Raw genomic sequence first — 24,252 nt, forward strand, 5'->3', positions numbered from 1 at the left:
AATTTATTTCTCACACTTTAAGCATTAAGTACATTCTTTGTTTACTTTATGCACATTAATAAAATAAAAAAAAATATTTATTATTACATCATCTTTCAATTCATTTTTTTTCCTCAACCCGAATATAATAATAACATAATTATACCGTATGAAAATTTTAAATCAATAAATTCTTTTTTTCACATTATTTTCATAATATTTCGTTTTTAATTTTGATAGTGTCATACAATATATAATATTTAGGGACCCTTATTTACCCTTTATTATTTCCTTGGGGTGCATAAGCATAGTAGCCTATATACGGACAATCACATGTAGTTGTCGGCCCTGGCATTCCTCGGGGACCCATGGGACCTGTAAAAAAAAATTATAAACACCATAAAAATTGCCCAGCGAGTTTAAGACACACCTAACGCCATCTGTTGACAAACAGAATTGTCAACATCTTTTTGAAATTGTTAACTTGGACTAAAATTAATAATAACATAATTTTATAACATTAATAACATAATCTGAAGGTGGTAAACCCTTTGTGGTTCAACACCGGTGGCACCACCGCCACACCTATTTCTACCTCATAACAGCAGTGTTAAGCGCTACTTTGTTCTGGTTTGAATGGTGTGGTAAGAGAGACATACTTTTCCGAGGCGTTCCAGCTTAGTCCTCAGGGGTAGCGGCGCATCTGTGGCCGACCTCAGGTAGGAATATCTAATAATTTTTACATATGTCCATGGGCGGTAGTAGCCACTTACCAGCAGGCGGACTGCATGCTCATCTGCTACTCCTATATTATAAAATAACATACCTTCTCGACCGGGCTCTCCCCGGTCTCCAGACCTGCCTTCATAACCAGGTGGTCCTATTGGGCCTGAAAGAACATATAGACTTAAATCAACGCCATATAAATATTATCTCACATTATTTAAAGCCAACATTAATAATGCCAAGAAATTTATAACGACATATACGAGTAATAAAAGATCATCGGGACCTTAAGAAAACATGTGTAAAATAAAACTACTCGTAACACTACTTTGAAGTATTGCCACCCACTATTTTTAAATCCAAAACAAAAAAGGATCTGACGAGAGTCTTCAGCTGTTTTAGCGTTTTATTCATAAAAGCTGTCTAACGCTTAATTATATTGTGCAATATTATCGACCGTTTAGGGATAATATTGAAAATTGCGCAATGATTAAGCGAAAGTTTGAGCGAGTTTCATTTTTATTGCACCATATATAACTGCTCGTTGGAATTCAGAGCGCCTTTCAATCTTATTGTACAATAAAAAGTATTGTACAATGTTATTGTAGATCTAGGCCGCCTAGTATTCATAGACTTTACTTTCAACAACATAGGAGTATTGAGGTAGCATAAACTTTAGACCATGACACCAGTCTAATCAAAACTACCAACATACCTGTCGGTCCTGCTGGTCCTTCAGGACCCTGTGTTCCAATCCCCTCAGGTCCCCGATCTCCTTTATCCCCTTTCTCACCAGCTGGCCCAGGACTACCAGGTCTACCAGCCTCGCCCAACTCCCCTGGATAACCTCTAGGACCCGGTGGGCCAGCTTCCCCTGGTACTCCTGAAAATATGATTAATATTTTTAGTAGGAATGCTCAAATATCACAATTTAATTATCATCATCATCGACCCATTACTGTCCCACTGCTGGGCACGGGTCTCCTCTGAGAATGTAAAGGATTAGGCCATAGTCGACCGCGCTGGCCAAGTGCGTATTGGTAGACTTCACATACCTTAAAAAACTTGTTTTTTTTTAAGGTTGACTCAAGATGTTTTCCTTCACAATTTAAGCTAGTGATAATTAATTTCTAATACGTGCATAACTGAAAGATGAGAGGTGCATGCCTGGGATTTGAACCTCAGACCCGTCGATCAAGAGGCAGAGTCTCTTTTTAATTATAAAAAAGTGAAGTTATATATTATGAAAGTTCGTAAGGAAAAGTTTTCGAGGATGTGTGAGGTCTACCCGCCACCGTGGATGACTACCAGAACGGTGTCTATGACCATAGCAATGACCGACACAATGACCAAGACTGATGACGTTTTTTCAAAAATAACCTAGCGGGCGAGGTATTTAAAGAAAATATCAGAATCTATTATCTATTAAACATAAATAGGATACCTGGAAGTCCAACGTCTCCTGGTCTTCCCGGAGGTCCTCGTCTTCCTGCGAGAGGAGACGCCGTGCTCACCAAAAACGAAGCTGAGAACTCTCTTAACCGCTCTGGAGAAAAGATTGAAAGATAAAATATGATTGAAGCATTAATTTTGAAGGTAGAACCCTTCGACTCCGGCAACACTACCGCCACATCTATTTCTGCCTCAGCAGCGTTAAAGGTGCTGTGTTCTGGTTTAAGGGGTGTGGTAAGGTAGACATACTTTTCCGAGGTTCCAGCTTAGTCCTCAGGCGTAGCGGCGCATCTGTGGCCAACATCAGGTAGGAATATCAAATTCTGTGTGGGGTTGATTACAGATGTATGGTCTGTATGCTCGTCTGCTACTCTTATATTATAAAAAAAAATTGATTTTAGGATTACTATTTTTGCTAAAATTAGAAGAAGTGTTTTATACTCGACTCTCATAAGTATGAAAATGGTATTTACTTACTTAAACTCAAATATCTAGACTTCCAAAATATATTCAGTTTTGTAAAGAATTGAATAGTTTAAGTATTTCTTACCTGCTATTAAACTTTGACATAAGTTCCTCACATCCGCTTCGGTTATCGATGGCGTCTAAACAGAGAAAAATATTAAGCAATATGATTTGAAATAAGAGGCCGCCCAAACGGTCAATTATATTGTGCAATATTGCGAATTGTGCAATATTATTGACCGTTTAGGGTTATTATTGAAAATTGCGCAATAATTGACCGAAAGTTTAAGCGAGTTTAATTTTTATTGCACCACATTCTTATTGCGTCGTGCAGGGTCAATATTTTTACTGATCTCAATCAATATGATTCTCCGACTGAACACGAAAACATTGTACAGTTCGTATTATTGTACAATATAATTATTCGTTTCGCTTTGGCGCGCCTGCACAATGTTTTCGTGTTCAGTCGGAGAAATCTGAGAAATTGTGCAATATAATTTACCGATTAAGGTAAATATTGAAAATTGCGCAAAGATTGAACGAAAGTTCGAGCAAGTTTAATTTTTAATGCACTATATTAGCATTGAAATTGAATCTATTTGGTATAAGAATATTTCATCTAGTAGAGCTGAAGTTTTCGAACACTAGTCAAATAACCTATGTATTTGACTATAGTGAAAATATGAATCAAACTGTTGTTAGCTTAAAAAGCTATTAAGACAACTAAGCCCACAAATAATTAAAAAAACGTATGATCTTTTTAATAAATAAATTTATTAAATTTTCATGTTCTTTCACATGATTGATAACGCACGGGATTGGCTGAAACTAAAGTGACGTCACCGACTTATAAACATTTTATTCAAGTTTATATTCATTTTTATCAAGTTTATATTTCTCAAAACGTTATAAAAGCTAAATAACTTTCAATGTTTATCCTCTGAAGAATGCGTAACGCTATCGTTCTTTTGTAATTAACTTCGTTAAAAATATCGTGGCGTCACTTGCTGACATACGAGGCATGTCATATGACTGACTGTTTTCACACCTTCCGTTTAACGTAATAGAATATGTTTTTTGCTAATAAATATCCCTTATTTCGAAAAAAAGATCTGATAAACATGTAAATAAGAAACAATCTCCCAAAACCTGTCAAATACCCTATTCAACAGATTTTCGTTAACCATAAATAATAATAATAATAACGTTTTCTACATTCACAGCCCCACATTAGGATTTCCTGTATCGTGGGTGCCATGGACACACGCAGACAAATACACCAACACCCAGACTCAGAAACAGAAACCTAAGTTCATCATTTAGATTTCTGACTGGCCGGGGATCGAACCCGGGACCCTCTGCGCGTCAGACCGGCATGGTGACCGCTTCGCCACGCGGGTCGTCGTTATATGCAGTTGATTTCTATTGTTCAAACTATTCAAGGAAATATACGAGTACATAAGATACTTACGTGATAAACCAGGTTACTAGAGCCTGGTACACCTGGCGCGCCAGCTGGTCCAGGGCTGCCCGGTAAACCGTCGAGACCATCACGGCCTGGGAGTCCAGGGAAACCTGCATCTCCTTTCTAAAATAAACGTGACTGAAAATTAGTTTTCAGGTGTTTTTTTTTTTATTGAAGTTGCAAATACAAATGCAGTCCTAGGTGGTCCAGTTGACCCTGTAGTTCCGGGACCAGAATAGGGCTACGGTATCCTCGGCCTGTCGTAAAAGGCGACTAAAAGGAGGTTTCCAAGGTTGCGGATAGCAAGAGTGGGAGCTCGAACCGTCCGGCAAGCGACCCCGAGAAGGACTGCGGTCGCATACCGTCGTACGCACCAGACGGTGTGGCGAGCGTCAAGCTCACCTGGGCGGAGCCCGACGGGGCAACGCGCTAATAGGACTCCGGTTGCGTTCCTTTGGAGATCCCGGAGCCCTCTACGCAGCGCCGAGGACGGCCACCGAGGAGTTGTTAGTGCGGTAACAATCCCACATAACCCTGTGTCGCTCCCACGTCGTCGGGTACCTTTTGAAGGTTTCCCCCTCGAAAATAAAAAACAAATGGTGGTAGATCCAGTATAGTTCTACCAGGGAGGTCACACCGCCATTCCTATTTCTATCGTGAAGCAATTATGTGTTTCTGTCGAAGAGGGATGCCAGCTAACTCACACATGAGGCGAGCATCTTAGTCTTCAAGAGTGGCACATCATCTATATATTACTTCTGGCAGAACCTCCATTTTATATTCTGGCAACGAATACAGATTACGATTAAACTTGTTCTATAAAGAGTTGGTATAGTCCGCGCGAAACTGCTAGTCCGCTGTGAATATAGAAATGAGTCGCGTCGCCATAGCAAATTGTACAACTACACCTGCTCGCAACAACTTCAGAGCGAACTAGCAGTATGGTGCGGACTATAACAGATGTCCATGGGCGTTTGCTACTTCAACCCTACATTTTTATGATACCTTCTAAAATGGATAACAACTTTGAGTTGACAACTTTGTCTTGAGTACTCTACACTAATCAAAAAAATACGTGTGGCACTCGGAAACCTGCCGCGGTAAAGCTATTGCATAGCATTTTTTATCAACTTATGCAATTACAATTATATATTTAATTTATTTATGCAGTATGCAAAAAGTCATTAACCCGTCAACTGGCGTGTGCGCCCCGGGGCGCACAGATCGCTACTAAAAAGTATCACCGCTGTGCCGGTCGGAGTGGGGGGTGTTAGGTTTTTTCGTTACGGAATTTCTGGATTCGGTCTCCACGCTCAAGGCCCGCGATAGAAGCTATGCAATAGCTTAAAAATACTTAAGTTTCCAACCTGGCCTCTATCCCCTGGGGGCCCGGGTGGTCCCGGTACCGCGGTTCCTATCGACACCCCGGGAACTAAAATCCCGGGAGGTCCTGGCGGGCCTGCCACTCCTTGTGCGCCTTCGGGACCCTGAAAATACATTCGTGGGTTTAACAAATACTTTGTCTGATATACCTACATACTATCTTTAAATTCATATAATTCGGCGCTAAATACATAATTATTAGTAGACTTGACACACCCTTACGATTTTTAATTTGCGCATAAATTTGAAAAATAAAAGGTAAAAATGAACTTATTACACGAAAAGTATATTTTCAGATATTTTTACATGTCACTAGCTGACCCGGCAAATGCATATAAATAAAAAAATGTTAAGGGTGTTCACCCTTATCACTTAAGGGTATGAAAAATAGATAGTAGCCGATTTTCAGACCTACTGGACATGCATATAAAATTTGGTGAAAATCGGTAAAGCTGTTTCGGTAGAGTACGGTAACTAACACTGTGACACGAGAATTTTATATATAAGATACATACATTAAATGTTAACTATAAACTAAAAATGGACTTATTTACAAAATATATACAAGATATGATAATTATTTACAAATATATAAGATTATGCTAGAAAAATCTTAAAATGAAATCAGATATCTAAGCACAAATTTTAAAGTGTAGGTTATTAATAATAACTTACTTGTGGCCCTTCTGGTCCCCTCTCTCCCACCAGCCCCTGAAGGCCTGGTAAGCCCCTTTCTCCCGGTATACCTGGAAGTCCTGGAGAACCTTGCGGACCTGGTGGTCCCTGTAATAATTTAAAAAATACATCAATTATATATTAATTAATTATTAATATATTATATATTTATTAATTTATTTATTTAGTGCATATAACAAATATCTTTAGATACATTTTAATAGTCTACTTTAATAGTCATCCTTCAACAACTGGAAAACGTCAAAGTATACCAATTTATCATTGAAGGAAAAAAATACAAAATAAATGTGTGTATTGTGTGTGATGTCTTCTCTGACGTACAATTGGAGTATGTACTATTAATTTTAGTTACTTACAAATTTTCCGTCGATGCCGGGTGGTCCTCTGATCCCCGGCTCACCATCCCGGCCTGGTCTTCCTGGGTTACCCTTGTCCCCTTTTGCCCCTATAGAAATTGTAAAACTCAGTCAAATAAAACAATTCTAACTCATAACAGTGTTTAGCAGTGCTATGTTTTGATTTGAAGGGTGTGGTAACGGAGATACACTTTTCCGAGGCGTTCCAGCTTAGTCCTCAGGGGTAGCGGCGCATCTGTGGCCGACCTCAGGTAGGAATATATAGTCCTATCTGGGATTGATTACAGATGTCCATGAGGGGCAAGAGCCACTTACCATCAGGTGAACTGCATGCTTGTCTACTACTAAGCATGTTTTGTAAACAAGGAAGGACTTTATGGACAGTCGCACCTACCGCCCATGACCATCTGTAATCAACCCCGGATAAAATTGAAATCCTACTTGAGGTCAACCACAGATGCGTTGCCACCCCTGAGGACTAAGTTGGAACGCCTGAGAAGTATGCAAGCTAGTTTCCTACAGTGGCGTTATAAAAAAAATACAAAATAATTCTGACATACCATGAATTAAGGATGCGTTTACATTGGCAGCAGGTCCGGGGGGGCCGATTGGACCTCTCTCCCCACGAGGACCTGGCAAGCCTGTTGGACCTGGTAAACCCTGTATAAATAATTACGTTCATCACTATTCTTGCAACAAATAAACGCTTTTTACACTCACACCACCCACCACAATAGGATTCCCTGTGTCGTGGTCGCCATGGACACACACATAGACAAATACATAAACACCCAGACTCAGAAACAGAAATCTAAATTCATCATTTAGATCCCGGGACCCTTTGCGCGTCAGACCGGTATGGTGACCGCTCCGCCACGCGGGACATCAAAAAACAGTAAATTAATATTTAAGGTCCATACTCCAGCCGTAAACGAATTTTATGATCAACCTATTTGTGTCCCACTGGTCAGTGGGCTCGAATCTCATCTCACTGAAAAGACTATTGGCTGTATCTACCACGGTGACAGACTAGACTTCACAACTTTAAAAAGTATTTCCTACGGAACTCTCAAGGGTTTATGTAGATTTGCTGACGACGTTTACCTTCGCCGTTAAAGCCAAAGATTATTAATTTGTAATTTATTTCTTTACTAATCCGCCGTTTACTCATTATCTAGTCCTATAGAAGCTCTGCCATTTCCAGTTACCATATCGCCACCTTTATTTATAATATAGGTGTAGCAGACGAGCATGCAGTCCACCTGATGGTAAGTGGCTACTGCCGCCCATGGACATCTGTAATCAACCCCAGATAGGATTAGATATTCCTACCTGATGTCGGCCACAAATGCGCCGCTACCCCTGAGGACTGAGGCTGAAACGCCTCGTAAAAGTATGACCTTATCTGTTAAAAGATTTCCAATTCTGTTATTTTATTTTCCTAATGTAATTAATACGTACTGAATAATCGCTCAAATACGTCGACCCAGATAGTTCCTCCACCCTTCCTTTCTTTATCCTCTTGTCTGTATAAATCCACATCAAAGTTGGAACTACTGAATTAACTGAAACTATTGCGAACTTCAACAGCTGGTCCATCGATCACTAAAGTAAGCAGAACTTCGTACTTAGCTGTTTGTTGAACACGCAGTTATTGTCTAGTATTTCATATATATTTTTTATAATATAAGTAAAGGAGTCACTCCTGTCCTGAGTTAGTCCTGAGCTGACCTCGGGTAGGAATCTAATCTAATCGGGGGTTGATTACAGATGTCCATGGGCGGCAGCAGCCACTTACCATTAGGTGGACTGCATGCTTGCCTGCTACTCTTATATTATATTAAAAAAATCAACAACATCCACATGAAGGTCATGCTATTCTACCACTTATATAAATACTATAAATACTTACATCCTTGCCATCGGCTCCAGGTAAACCAGATAATCCAACCAAACCGGTTTCCCCAGGTTCTCCTAAAAATAATTTAAATCTATATATATGTTACCAGAAATGTATGAAATCTAGGAATTGTATAGAATTCCTTGGAAATGTATACAATTCCGAAGCTATTTAGGAAATGTATAAAATATTTTTACAGTCTAAAAATTGTTTAATACATACATATTCAAATTCACCAATTTCAACTGTACAATTCCAAGTATAAAAATAATGCTTTCTCTAACAAAAGTCGTTGTTAAAATGAGAATAATGTTTTTTTATTACTTAAGGCACTCGTTGAGACATCGTTTGGTTATAGTATTAGAGTAACTATGAATCATATACATATATAGTTTAGGTTCGAATTAACATGAATCGAACCCATCCGCTCGTAGGGCGTTGCCGCGCCCTGCTCGCTTAGTTTTATATTTTATTTTATGTTCCAACCTAACCTAACCAATCCTGTATGAAACTTTATAAGATTGACCCATTTATATCTTAAATGTTTTACACTTCCGATTGCAAGATAGGAAATGTGTCTAATATAATTTATTTTAGACATTTTCGGGAGATTTTAGGAATTACATACATTTCCTAGAAATTGTATGCAATGACGGTTTACATACATATCCGTTGACATATATAAAAATTAAATGTTTGTTTGTATGTCCTTTATAGAATCGTAAACTATGCATTTGATAATATGATGATCTTTGACAAAGTTGTTCTGCATGAGCCCACGAAGTTTCTGAGTTGGTATGATCAATTTTCGACAGATGGCGCCACTGTCATTCCAATAAAGGAACAAATTTTCAGTTATATGTATGTCATGTAAATTTTTTTTTTAAACGCAGGCGAAGCCGCAAGCAGTATCTACTAGTACACAATATTTAACTAACCGTTCTCGTTGCACTATTACTTAACCCAAATTTCTGGCGTCACTTCTATTAACGCCCGCCAATCAATCAATCTCAATCAATTGGACAATAAAAATAGGCCTAGAAACCTCGAGCTTTAGAAGACAAGAACTGGTGAAAACTTATTATCAGTATTTGCTTATAACGCGCCAAACTTCTAGTCCGCTCTGAAGTTGTTGCGCGCAGGTAGTTAGCATATACTCCGTAACGTAAGGGCACACTACAGTCGGGCCATTACGAAAGTGCAGCCCTAGTAATAAAAGAGGACGTCAAAGGAATGTGACAATGCTGCACAACTAGATATCGATAAAGGGATGCTACTCGGACACAGGTAATTAAAGTACGCTTAATAATTAAAGGACGCTTGCTTTGATTACTAATGTAATTATGCAAAAATATAAATATGGGTGTTATTAAAACACGTTTTAAAATACATCCTAAAAATATTTTGCATTATTTCCTTAACCTTTCCTTGATTACCTGCTATTGACTATCGACAAATCTGTTTGTTGTTACGCACAACACTAGAAGTGCGAGTGAGAGGTCGGATACGGCCATAAGTGTGAACGAGAGATCTGATAAAAATGATTTATGACTCGGGCCGCACGTTCGTAATGGCCCGACTATCTGCACTATATCACCGCGGGCGAGAGTGGGCAGCGGAGAGTGCCGGGGGGCCCTGCACTGTGTTCGTCCCGCTTATATCTACAATTTGCTGTTGCGACGCGACCCGTTTCTATATTCGGAGCGGACTAGCAGTTTGGTGCGGACTCTACCTTTCTGTCCAGGTTCTCCTTGACTTCCCTTGGGACCTCTCCTGCCTGGTTCCCCTGGTGGTCCCGGTTGTAACGTAACCTTTAACAAACATGCATCTAAATAATAATATTTTAGTGATTATTTATATTTTAATTACACAGTCATTTTTAATACAAAATATAAAAAAATACAAATATAAAAAACAACAAAGCCCTATAATAAATAAAATATAATCATAACTTTGGGAAAGCTTCTCAAAATGTTGCCACCACAATTACATATTACTTATAATAATCTGTTTTGAAATATCTTACTGTGCTGAAAACGTTAATTAAGCTAATTAATACAATGTAAATTAAATTTTATCTTACATTTCCAAAACCTACTGATGAGCCTGGGTCACCCTTCTCTCCTTTGAGTCCTGGAGGCCCTATAGGACCCGCTGGACCATCAGCTCCTCGCCTTCCCTAAAATATTCAATAAAATGTATAAGGATACAGCATTTCAATATAAATAAATATTTTTTATTGTGATTATTTTACATAACATTTGATCTTAGATAAGTGAAATACATAGATTGATCACTCCTAACAAGACAGTATAACCAGTTTTGAGAATTGAAATTGTGTGCGTAAATAAAGGGTTGCCACGTCTCCGTTCTAAAATGTCCCTAAAATGTTTGAAATATTTATTTATTACGTAAATTAAGTAGTATTAGTTATTTATAAATTATATTATGTAAATTCTCTCTAAAAATGTGCTTTATTTGTCAAGAATTTAAACAATAAATGATAAAGTCATCCTTTTGTGGCTTAATTCAATTGCAAATCGGAAGTATCTCTTTATTTTACTTTTCAAAATATATAACACACATATTTCGCGTGGTTCATTTTACTAAACTAATTTGATATTAACAATAACATTATCTAAATCTCAAAGGTGACTGACTGACTGACATAGTGATCTATCAACACACAGCCCAAACCACTGGACGGATCGGGCTGAAATTCGGCATGCAGGTAGATGTTATGACGTAGGCATCCGCTAAGAAAGGATTTTGATCAATTCTACCCCCAAGGGGATAAAATAGGGGATGAAATTATTACTTCGTAACGCGAGTGAAGCCGCGGGCAAAAGCTCGTTGATTATAAATTACAAAAAAACGTACCGTTAACCCAGCATAGCCTTGCTCCCCTTTCTCTCCTTTTGGACCTTCGGGACCCTGAAAAACATAAAGTGTTAACATCGCCATATTCGTGTATCAGTACTTCATTAAAAAAATACTAAATACTTAAAGAATGAGACTTTCTTACCAAGAATGTAATAAATTATATTATAATAATACTTAAATAATAAAAAATGTGATTATGAGATAATTTCAAAGAATATGTATATTTTAATAAAACTTTTTATTTTCGAAAACCGGGAACTCCCGTTAAAAAACAAAAATATGGGAACACGGAAGTGCGAAAGCAAAGTTGTGACTTACCGGCGGACATGTTGCGTTACAAGTCGGCAACAACGGAAAAGGTAGCTGTGGCGCAGATATCAACTGAAAAATAATATAATAGGCTGTCACTGAAGAACATAGATCAATCAACAATAATGAACATAAGGCTGTGTAACATTTCAATAAATACTTAAATATAGTTTTTTCTACAATATAGGAGTAGCAGACGAGCATGCAATCCATCTGATGGTAAGTGGCTGCTGCCGCCCATGGACATCTGTAATCAACCCCAGATAGGATTAGATATTTCTACCTGAGGCGCTTCGGCCACAGATGCTCCGCTACTCTTGAGAAATAAGCTGGAATACCTCGGAAAAGTATGTCTCCCTTACCACACCCTTCAAAACGGAACACAGCAGCGCCTAACACTGCTGTTATTATGTAGAAATAGGTGTGGCGGTGGTGTCGCCGGAGTCGAACCCCAAAAGGTTCTACCACCTTCAAAAAGTTTAGCGGATAATGTATATAAAGTAACATGTTATACATACTGGAGGTGGCGGAGTAACGACCAAGTCCTCTGCTCTAACCTGGAACATAAAAAAAATATTGATAATGATCATCGTTGAGCCCACGTCCAGCAAACCATGTTTATTGTGTCCTCAGGTAATTATTTAAGATTTATCATCATCAACCTATTGCTGTCTCACAAAGTCGTACCTCATGCCAGAATAATACACAGTTGTCAAAAAAAGCAGTGATAGCCTAGAAGTTAAGAAACTCGGCCTCTTGATCGAGCGGTCCGAGGTTGAAATCCGTATTAGAAATTAATTATCACTTGCTTGAACGGTAAAGGAAAACATCAATCGAGAGGAAACCTTAATGGTAATAAAATTAGATTAAATTACAATAATATACAAAAATAAACTTACAATCTCTTCACAGCTATCTTTTCTGAGTTTGTATCGGCTGCAGCTTAAAAACAGCCACTGGAGATCCACCTAGAATTTAAAACACATACATTTATTTGTTTATCTATAAATATAAGTTATTCATTAGCACGGTCTTAGCTAATTAAATTATTAAATATATTTAAAATTAAATTATAATCTATAACTACACTAATATTATAAAGAGGTAACACTTAAAACTCTGTACGTTTGTTTGTAAGGGCTAATATTCGGAAATACTGGACCGATCATGAAAATTCTTTCATACACAGAAAGCTACACTATTCAGGAGTGCTTAATGCTATATTTTATTATAATTGAATAAAAGGCGGATGAAGACGCGGGTATTGCTACTGAAGAAATATTTCTATATGACAGAAATTGTTAAACATCGATTGATGTGGAGCGTTTGATTTTAGTAATTTCTGAAAAGCAGCTTAATGAAGTCTTCATTCAACATAAATATTAAGTATGGTCCGCGCCAAACTTCTAGTCCGCTCTGGAGTTGTTGCGCGCAGGTTTAGTAAAAAAGTCAAAGAGTCGAACCCAACTACAAGCATATACTCCGTAGCAACGTAAGGGCACACTAACTGCGCTGTGTCCCCGCGGGCGAGAGCGGGCAGCGGAGGGTGCGGAGGGGTCCCGCGCTGTCTTCGTCCCGCTAATATCAATTTGATGTTGCAACGCGACTCGTTTCTATATTCAGAGCGGACTAAAAGTTTGACGCGGACAATACCTAATGATTCGAGGTTTAATACCTGCTTTTTTACTTACTGGAGCTGGAGTAAGGTCATCATTGGAGATTATGCTGATGGAAGTAGTGTTGCTGAAGTCGTGACTACCGACGTACTCTGGTCTCAACTGTTAACAATAGAAAAGTGAATTAGAAAAAGGAATTTTCACAATTTGCTAACTCTCAATGTCAACATTTTGAACTTTTTCAAAACTCTGCAATCACGACTATTACAAGTCTGCTCTTAAATTCAAACGGCTTAGCGTCGCAAGTGTAATGATATTGTCTAATCCTAAAGTAACATACCTGATTGCAGTCCACTGCGACATGAACAGTGTCGTTGGTCAACGCCATGTGAACTTTGTGCCATCCAACGGAAAATAACTGAAAATAAAATAATTTAAACAAAATAGAACCATTTAGGCCAGTGTGTTTGTTTATTTTCCTATATTATTTTCATTGTCGCATTGTCACGCGTAATTAATATGCATGCCAAATTTCAGCTCAATCGGATGCTGGGAAGTGGGTGAAATTTAGCTTGCAAGATTTCATTACAAACACTGGATTTGTTTACGGGCAAATCCCATACAATTTCCAATCAGCGCCCCTAGCGGATTGAGTCAGAACTTGGAAATTGTATAGAAATACGTAAACAAATACCAAAACAGTCATATTTGTCAAAACGTAAAAACTCATGGTAAGGGTACTGGTGAAACTAAACAAAAGCTTATAAAATAATTTACGTTTAATGGGGTATTTCAGCCTTTTGTAAAAATAATTTCAAATTAATCTTAAAGTGTTAAGTACTAGAATCACAGACCTATATTTGTTTTGTGTCTGTGACTAGATTACTAAGTAGAATTTCTATTTCATTATTTTAAACGAAAACTGCCGTCTACACGTCTTGCAATTTATTATTTTGAAGGTTTTTGAAGAGGCGCTAACCGCCACTATATTTGAATCATGATGCCATTGCTTTAGTAAGTATACGCACAGACAACACCTCAAAAATCTGTTGCATTACTATCGAATTGACGTCATATTGGTGATGAACAAAATAGCCACCATGTTTAAAAAAAGGACTAAAATTGTGATCTTTAAATTTAATAATAAATGAAATTGTTATAAATAGGAATCTATCATGATGGTATATCGTATTCTGGATTATTTCTAACGTGCGCAATTTATTGAAGATACCTAAAACAGGCAGTTATAGCCTAGTGATTAAGAAACTCGGCCTCTCGATCGAGGGGTCCGAGGTTCAAATCCCAGGCACGCACCTCTGATTTTTCGAAATTATGCGCGTATTAGAAATTAATTATCACTTGCTAAACAGTGAAGGAAAACATCGTGAGGAAACCTGCATACCTGAGAGATTTATAAAAAAAAATCTCAAAGGTTTATGAAGTCTACCAATACGCACTTGGCCAGCGCGGTGGACTATGGCCTAATCCTTCTCATTCTGAGAGGAGACCCGTGCCCAGCGGTGGGACACTAATGGGTTGATGATGATGATGAACTTGAATCAAAATCTTACCTCCGGGCAGTCAAAGAGAATTGATTTCGGCGAGATCACCACAGCCAACTTCTTAGTTTTCGGTATCAACCTCAAAGCGAACAACAGATTCTTTGAACGTAGTCTGATGAGGTTCCAGGGCCGCTGGTAGTCGTGGCTGTGGAAGGTGCCGACTATCGAGAAGTACTCTGGTACCCCGCTGGGGAACACTTTCCTGAAATACACAGGGGAATAGTAAGTTTAGTCTGCGCCAAACTGCTAGTCCGCTCCGAAGTTGTTGCGAGCAGGTGCAGTCATAATCATAAGTGCTATTTCGACGCGATTCATTTCTATATTCAGAGCGGACTAGCAGTTTTACGCTACACCTAAATGACTATTTGAAACTTGGCTGAAATGTCAGACAACTAGTTATAAAGTCATTTGTAGTAAATCTTATAATCAGTTGTCCAATTTAAACTCTTTGTACTCGAAAATGATTATTTTAATTATTTTGATTTGATTTAAAAATGACACAATATGACCTCAATCTAGGTTACAATGTCTGAAGAAGAACTATAGGTAATCCGCTAGACTAAATTCGGAACTTCGTATTGCATCTATAGATATAGATCGAGATCGATATGGATCCGCACTAAAACCCCCCGGTGGCCACCTCGGCGCTGCATGGAGGACTCCGGGATCTCCAAAGGAACGCAACCGGAGTCCTCTCAGCGCACTGCCCCGTCGGACTCCACCCAGATGACTTTGAAGCCACTCCTTGTGAAGCTTACGACGGTAAGCAGTCACACATACCATCGTTCTTCCCGGGGTCGCTAGCCGGGCAGTTAAAACTCCCACTCTTGCCTCCCGAAACCTTAAAAGCCCCTTTTAGTCGCCTCTTACGACAGGTAGGGGATACCGTAGCCCTATTCTGGTCCCGGAACTACAGGGACAGAGTTCAAAGTACTTACCGAATTGGTAGCGTCAGATTAGCACCATCTCCAATCCTGTAAGCATGCTGCATTTTGATGGAGCCTCCCACCAGCGTCACCCCGGTGGTGGTGTTCCTATCCAGCTTATACACCGAGATCAGGTCCACAGACTGGAAGTCCGCATCCCCAGGGCGTAGGGGAGAACATGGGGACGAAATGTTCAGTGGAGATATGGTGGTGAAGATATCTAGAAGAATTATTGTGGGATCATACAAAATATATATATATACTGCCAAGAATTACAAGTTGCATAATTATTGTGATCTATTTTTCTAAATTATTTATTTATAACTTTCTTTAGGTTTTTTTTACACCAGATTGTATATATAAATAAAGGTAAATTATAAATAAATTGTATATATTACTTATTGTGTTAAAAAAATAATGATTAAAATTCTTGCTTATTTACAATTATTTTCGAACGCAAGTACTATTAAGTTATACTCTGCCTTTACGACAGGCAGGGGATGCCGTAGCCCTTTTCTCGTCCCGGTACTGGAAGGTGGTAGAACCCTTTGTGGTCGACTCCGGCGGCACCACCGCCACACCTATTTCTGCCTAATAACAGCAGTGTTAAGCGCTGCCGGTTTGAAGGGTGTCGTAAGGGAGACAGACTTTTCAGAGGCGTTCCAGCTTAGTCCTCAGAGGTAGCGGCGCATCCGTGGCCGACCTCAAGTAGGAATATCTAATCCTATCTGGTTGATCACAGATGTCCATGGGCGGCAGTAGCCACTTACCATCAGGTGGACTGCATGCTCGTCTGCTACTCCTATATTATAAAAAAAGGGACAGAAGGTTACTAACCGACTAGTAGTATTAAAAAAGACTTACCTTCTTTGAGTCCGTTACTTAGATGCAATACTGCAATTACGATGACGTTAAAATATAACCTGAAACATACAAACAGTTTATTTTTAGAGATCCGTACGCAAAGGGTAATAACGGAAACCTATAACTATCATCAACCCATTACTGTCCCACTGCTGGGCACCTGTCTCCTCTCAGAATGAGAAGGATTAGGCCATAGTCCACCGCGCTGGCCAAGTGCGTATTGGTAGACTTCACATACCTTTGAGATTTTTTTTATAAATCTCTCAGGTATGCAGGTTTCCTCACGATGTTTTCCTTCACCGTTTAGCAAGTGATAATTAATTTCTAATACGCACATAACTTTGAAAAGTCAGAGGACCGTGCCTGGGACCTCGAACATTGAACGTCGGACCCCTCGATCGAGACGCCGAGCTTCTTAACCACTAGGCTATCACTGCCCTTGCCAATACTAATAATCCGCTAATACTCCGCTTTCTGTCCGTCTATCACAGGGCACTATCTCATGAACCGTAATAGATACTTGATTTTTTTACAGAGTATAACAGTGAAGGCTATAACAAGAAATACTAAAAATAACAAAACATAACTTGAAAATAAGAAACCGGTATTTTTCGACGTTTTTCGCTTTACCAATTGAACCGTTATATGTAGACAGTTCAAATTTTCACAATGGATATTTCTGTAGCTGCTGGTCGGTGGTAATCGGTGGTACGGAACCCTCCGTGAGCGTTCGTCTCGCACTTAGCAATTTATTTACTAACACATAATAAAGTCTTGTGTAAAAGCGTAACTAGCGTTGAGCAGACCGGCCACCTGTACCCTTACCATGAGTTTTCAAAACATTCCACAATTTTACGTTACGTTCACTCAATCCATTATTCTGTTCCGTTTACTTTAGTAGACTGAGTAAACGTAACAATAAGAAAGTGCTCAAGTCTTTTGTCTGCCTCACATGTTCGCAAAAAAGAGAGGCAAAACATAAAGCGCCATTTTGGCAATTTAGGCATTTAATGTTACGTTATTGACACTATAGTTCTGATACAATCCGCTAGGGGCGCTGATCGGAAATTGTATGGGCAATACGTAAACAAATACCAAAACAGTCATATTTGGCAAAACGTAAAACTCGTGGTAAGGGTACTGATAGAAAGCAGTCACGTGAAAGCAGTCGTGAGGAAACGCCAAATCATCGCCGACTTTGAAGAAGAGACACGTTTACACCTTTTTTTAAAGAGTACTTTGCGCTCCGAGAATATCTACCACAGGAGGAAGTTTAGCAATAAACATCATAAATATTCTCTACGAACGATTAATTTCTTCATTCTAAAATCATTTGTCCTACATTTGATGATTATTTCTATGAATGCAAATGAAAGACCCGATATTCCTAGAAAACCTTATGGAATGAGATATTAGGAGCATCAAACACATCAGTGGTTTAAATTGACACGACCTTAAGACAAGAGCTTACGCCAACGACCTCCAAGTGGTCGTTAGAAAAATAAACTAATTTGATACTCGCAAGTTTAGACTTTCTGAGCATTCAATATAATCGCGACATTTTTGACAATCTCACAAACTTTAAAAAAAAGTAATCCTTCTTTGTACTAAATAAAATGTAATAAAATGAATTTCAAAACCTTTTCATTTTAATTTATAATAAAAAAATGTTACTTTGTTGGGTTAATTAAAATTAAATTTAAATTTTACATGATAAAATTAAAATATTAGGTATATATTTTGCATATTAATATTATTGTTCATTTGTATACTTTTAACTTATTTGTTAATGCTTTGCGTATTCTTTATTATAATATTTTAGTAAATAACACAACAGTTAATAAGTAAAATATATCACAATTGTAAAGGACGGTATGTTCAATTTAATATAATATAAATCGTAATACACTGACCCATTTAAAATGATCATAAATCTAGTATTTTGCGTATCGACAGCGCCAGTGACTGACGACAATTGCTACGACCAATTCGGGTCATGAAATCTCGATAGTTTCAGTCAATTGATCTATGACTATATGGCCTAGTTGCGTGGCCTTCGATGGGTATGACGGCAATTTATAGAGATGTTTATTTTTCAATTCTTCTGTGTTGCTTCTTTTTATATATATTTGTGACATTCGTTAGAAGCAGGTTTTAGAGTACGAACTCTAATTTTTCAAAAGTTATGTGCATATTAGAAACTAATTATCATTTGCTTAAACAGTAAAGGAAAACTTGGTGAGAAAACCTGCATGTCAGCAGTGGCGGACTAAGGTTGTCGAAGGCCCGGGGCGGAGAGTGGAGGCCCCAGTGAAAAAAGTTAATGTGATTTTACAAAGTTACAAATGTATCATAGACATATTCGCCCAAAAATATATATGATTCCGGTGACCAGTATTGTTGGGTTCTGACGACCTTTGTTTTTAGCAACTGTGTTTGAGGGCCCTCTAGGATCGGGGGCCCGAGGATTACTGCCTCTTCCGGCACCGCCCCCCCCCCCCCCGCCCCTCCTCCCCCCAATCCTCTAGGCGAGGATCAGGTATGCTCTAGACTCTAGAGACTCTATGTAAAGTATAGACAATCAAAGTTCATAGTTAATAGACGTAAGACTACTCTGTTATCTATACCTTGTAAGATGTCAAATAAAAAACCGCTCGCTAGAATGGTCTCTGAGTGTTTTATTAAAAATAACTACTTTACACTCTATGAAAAAGATTTTTCAAAAATGTGTGAAGTCTCCTTTTGAAAGGAGACCCGTACCCAATAATGGGGCAGAAGGTACTTTGTTACACCTAAGGGTGACAAACTTTCCGAGACGTTCCAGCTTAGTCCCCAGAGGTAGCAGCGCCGTCTGTGCGCGCTATGTGCGACCTCAGTGAATCTAATGCTATCTGGAGTTCATTCACATGTCCCTGGGCGGCAGTTGCCACGTTCCATCAGGTGGACTGCATGCTCCTTTTTAACCGACTTCAAAAAGGAGGTGGTTATCAATTCGGCCGGTATCTTGTTTCTTTTTTATGTCTGTACACGAATTACTCCGCCGTTAGTGAACCGATTTTAATAATTCTTTTTTTATTGTGTAGAGACGAGCTGGAAGTTGGTCCCATTTAAATATGGTGAGGATCCATCGATAGGTTCTGGAGAAAATGAGGGAAACTCCTCCACCCATGTAAATATAACAGCCATAATTTCGCCGTTTATGAATCTATTTTAATGCCTTTAATTTCGTGTGTGGACAATTGCTACAAGTTGGTCCCATTTAAATATGATGAGGATCAGAGTGGGTTCTGGAGACAAAATATGTAACTTCTCAACCGATGAGTATAATTGAGTTTTGTTTGAAGATATTTGGTGTAGGTTCTAATGAAATTGCAAAACCAGTTTATCATTGACTATTTAAGGGTCTGATAATGTGGCTCGAAGACAAAATATGTAACTCCTCAACCGATGGGAATAATTGAGTTGTGTTTGAATATAGTTCGTGTAGGTTCTAATGAAATTGCAAAGCCTGTTCATCGTTGACTATTTAAGGGTCTGATAATGTGGCTCGGAGAAAAATATGTAACTCCTCAACCGATGGGAATAATTGAGTTGTGCTTGAAGATATTTGGTGTAGGTACTAATGAAATTGCAAAGCCAGTTCATCATTGACTATTTGGTTAGGTTAGGTTGGAACATACAAGACAATATAAAACTAAGCGAGCAGGGCGCGGCAGCGCCCTGCGAGCGAGCGGTTCCAATCAATGTAAATTCAGAGCTTACCTTAATTCATGATCACGTTTATACAATTTTATATTATATTAATATAAATGTTATGTCAAAAAATACAACCGACTTCTATGTCACTACAAAGTAAAAAATAATTCAAATAAATGTTGGTTTAGTAGGTACATATTTCTGAAGTCGGCGCTCATATTAGACACGCTGTTTACATCGTTATTCGACGAAATATATAATAATCGAATTTTTCGATGTGTTGAAATAAGGCGAATTATGCAACGATATAATATTGAAGTGACAGCCTTAGATTTTTCAAGTTATATGCGTTTTAGAAATTAATTATCACAAGGAATACATCGTGAGGAAGCCTGCATACCAGAGAAACCTAAAAAAGGAAGTGTGAAAAGGTATGTGAAGTCTACCAATTTGCACTTGGCCAGCGCGGTGCACTATGGCCTCATCCTTCTCATTCTGAGAAGAGACCCGTGTGCAGCAGTGGGACAGTAACAGGTTGATGATAATGATGATCATAATATTGAAAAGAAAGAACTTAATTAGTTTTATTACTATCCCGTCATAAAATATCCTGTCAGATTTTTTTATTGGACTCTATGAAGATAGATATAAACTTAACGATGAGACCAATAAATCAATTTAAAACGATTTGGCAAATCAATTTCGACCACGACACAAGGACTTTTAGTATCATGATAAAACCGAAATAGATTGGTAGTGTTTTTAGAGTTCCGTTCAAAGAATATCAATGGAACCCTGTTACTAACCCCGACGCCAGACATAAACATTTTTTTTTATAATATATGAGTAGCAGACGAGCATGCAGTCCGCCTGATGGTAAGTGGCTACTGCCGCCCATAGACATCTATAATCAACCCCAGATAGGATTAGATATACCTACCTGCCACAAATGCGCAGCTACCCCTGAGAACTAAGCTGGAACGCCTCGGAAAAGTCTGTCTCCCTTACCACACCCTTCAAACCGGAACACAGCAGCGCCTAACACTGCTGTTATCAGGTAGAAATAGGTGTGGCGGTGGTGCCGCCGGAGTCGAACCACAAAGGGTTCTACCACCTTCAAATATTTGAACAAAGACTTTGCTCACACATTTGAACACTTATTTGTTTTAATTTTTTAACCTGTTACTTATGTCACGTCTTGGCCTGTACGCATGTGCAGCAGGCTCCGCACATATTTGAAGTTTAAACGCATCGATGTGCGCTCGAAAAACCGTCACCAAATGTCAACGTGCAAGTATTTGATGCAAGCTTTGATCAAATACTCAAATACCCGTGCTTCACTGTGTTCAAATATGTGTTCAAATGTTTGTGTGTGTTTTTGGCAATGCTATACCCCAAGCATGTAAACAATTGAAATAGCATTTTAATTTAACAACAAACCACAAAATTAAAAGTTAAAAATAAATCCATACAAAAATCCGTTTTTTTAGCATTTTGATCGCGTTGTCCTTTGAAAAAGGATAGGAAAATGGATGGATACTAATTCACGAATTGTTTATTACCATAGCTATTAGCTACCATAAAAAAATTAAAATATTAAATATTAAGTGATCCTCATCTTTCCATACAATAAGCAAGTGTTTTTTCGACGTTTTTCGCAGTTTTTGATTTTAGATTTTGTAACGTAAGAGCACACTAACGCAGCTATGTCCACGTGGGCAAGATAAAGCAGCGGAGGGTGCCAGGGGACCCGCGCTGTCTTCGTCCCGCTAATATCACTTTGCTGTTGCGACGCGACTCGTTTCTATATTCAGAGCGGACTAGCAGTTTGGCGCGGACTATAACTTACAAACATCTATCAGTGGTACGGAACTTCAATACATATGTGCAGTTTCAATTAGCAGTTGATCAATTTTTATTGTTGAATTTTTAATTAACACAACTGTGACAATATTTAGAGTGGAGAGAAGTGAAACAAATGAGTTCCATTACTTATTAGACTTATTAGGTAATCGCTTTTCATAGCAATGATAGACTAGTTTGAAGTTTAGAAGGTGGTAGAACCCTTTGTGGATCGACTCCGGTGGCACAACCGCCACACCTATTTCTGACTAATAACAGCGGTGTTAAGCGCTGCTGTTCTGGTTTGAAGGGTGTGGTAAGGGAGACATACTTTTCCGAGGCGTTCCAGCTTAGTCCTCAGGGGTAGCGGCGCATCTGTGGCCGACCTCAGGTAGGAATATTTGCTCACACCACTTATTTGTTTTAATTTATTTAGCTAACATCATAACAAAAAAATTAAAATGGGAAATTTAGACGATGACTTCATTTAAATTAAAAAGATATTGTATCATCCCAGTTCAGATTACGTGTAATTAATGGTCTCCTAGATGGGAAATACGATAACGTTTTAGGCCTTCCTGCTTTTTAAAGTATAGACAAGGAGTCTAGAGAACAAGCATAATATAGACAATAAAATTATGCTATGTATCCAGAAAAATATTATTATAGTTATCGCCAAACTTCTAGTCCGTTCTGAAGTTGTTGCGAGCAGGTGTAGTTATACAATTTGCTATGGCGACGCGATTCATTTCTATATTCAGAGCGGACTAGCAGTTTTACGCGGATTATACGCGCCTTTCATTTTTCAAAGATGTGTTTGAATATTTGACTCTTACTATAAGTATTTAAAAAGTGTTCTCAAGTGTGTGTAAATCCTACCTATCCTCACTTGACCAGCGTGGTGGACTTTAGCTTAAACACCTCTCCTTTTGAGAGGGTGTCTTGGGTTGATACAACGACGACTTCCCTTCGAATAATTAGAGGTGCGTGCCTGGGAATCGAACCCTAGACCTACAGCGTGAGCATGCATTTCAAACTAGTCTATCATTGCTATAATAAATATAGTTTAAAAAAACTAAAAAACACGCTTTTATGATAAAATCAACTAAAAAGTAGAAAATAATTTTCAATCTAGGAATCAGTTAAGGAACAGTAAATAGTATAATTGTGGAAAAAGTGTGGGGCGCTTTTCGAAAACTCATAATTGGAGCACCCCAGACTTTTTCCACAATATAACAGCGCCTAGCACTGCTGTTATGAGGTAGAAATAGGTGTGGCGGTGGTGCCGCCGGAGTCGAACCACAAAAGGTTTTACCACCTTTGCTACTAACAATGCGTTAAGAGACACAGACAGAGAGTTTTGTGGATTTTTATGCACTAAAACCCCCACGGTGGCCTTCCTCAGCGGCTACGTGTAAAGTGCCTGCCCACAAATAAAGTGTGCAGTATAATAACAGGTAAAAATAACAGGTTAGGTCCAATTAAATATTTATATATGAAAATATTGTAATAGATTATTTTTCGTAACTTACCTATATAGCCCCATACTTGCACTTATCTTAGCACTTAAACTATATTTTCAAATAATAAAAAAAATTAAATGCACTTTATTGTCTATGAACATATTTTATTATTTTTAATTTTACAAATAATAAGGAACGCATAGGTACGGCGCACTGGCCGGCTAATCAAACACTCGGATGGTTGAGATTTGTCTCCAACGCAATGATATATATCAATTAATTTGTCCGTTGTCAGTCTTTTTAATATCTTCCACGCGCTTCTATATAGCTTGATATAATAGGCATAGAGTTAAAATCTTAAAAGAAAGAATAAAATGACCATCGCCATACAATCATCGATATTTGCTTACCTGAAAAGTGGACAAGTTGCTAGCGACGCATTATAAAGTAAATCAAAATTATTCAATTAACTAAATTAACGGCAAAATTATTCACGTGAGTTATAAAACAAATCATTCTATGATAGCCATCAAATCATTGAAAAGCCAATTCACTGAGTATTTAAATGATAGGACTGCGGCATTGTTTGTTTTAATTGAAACTACACTGTCAAGGGTAAAACAACATGAAAGATGGTTATTTCTGAGGAAGCTATGTATGTCGTCTGCA

General features: G+C 38.3%; 1 protein-coding gene across 1 annotated transcript; it reads right to left on the reverse strand.

Annotated features, from left to right (window-relative positions):
• Positions 1 to 11: 11 nt before the first annotated feature.
• LOC140756723 (uncharacterized) lies at positions 12 to 23,872 on the reverse strand. The gene is made up of 23 exons (XM_073092272.1): positions 23,653 to 23,872; positions 16,583 to 16,641; positions 15,731 to 15,938; positions 14,802 to 14,994; positions 13,571 to 13,648; positions 13,306 to 13,392; positions 12,514 to 12,582; positions 12,133 to 12,171; positions 11,624 to 11,686; positions 11,303 to 11,356; positions 10,506 to 10,601; positions 10,155 to 10,233; positions 8,435 to 8,496; positions 7,083 to 7,182; positions 6,523 to 6,611; positions 6,146 to 6,253; positions 5,455 to 5,574; positions 4,094 to 4,210; positions 2,708 to 2,762; positions 2,150 to 2,251; positions 1,421 to 1,588; positions 806 to 868; positions 12 to 354 (listed from the first exon to the last, which is right to left on the reverse strand). The coding sequence occupies exons 1-23, from the start codon at positions 23,664 to 23,666 to the stop codon at positions 254 to 256; spliced, it is 2,124 nt and encodes a 707-aa protein (XP_072948373.1). The 5' UTR covers positions 23,667 to 23,872; the 3' UTR covers positions 12 to 253.
• Positions 23,873 to 24,252: the final 380 nt, after the last annotated feature.

The sequence above is a fragment of the Epargyreus clarus genome, unplaced genomic scaffold (assembly GCF_041222505.1).
Source record: "Epargyreus clarus isolate Ecla_fem2 unplaced genomic scaffold, WU_Ecla_fem_2.2 ptg000035l, whole genome shotgun sequence".
In the NCBI taxonomy this organism is placed as follows: domain Eukaryota; kingdom Metazoa; phylum Arthropoda; class Insecta; order Lepidoptera; family Hesperiidae; genus Epargyreus; species Epargyreus clarus.

Bases quoted from the DNA above. Each gene is read 5' to 3' on its own strand.
- LOC140756723 (XM_073092272.1), bottom strand. The intron at 15,939-16,582 runs GTAAGTCTTTTT...TAATTCTTCTAG, and splicing joins AAGTAACGGACTCAAAGAAG to ATATCTTCACCACCATATCT. The intron at 2,252-2,707 runs GTAAGAAATACT...TCTTTTCTCCAG, and splicing joins ATGTCAAAGTTTAATAGCAG to AGCGGTTAAGAGAGTTCTCA.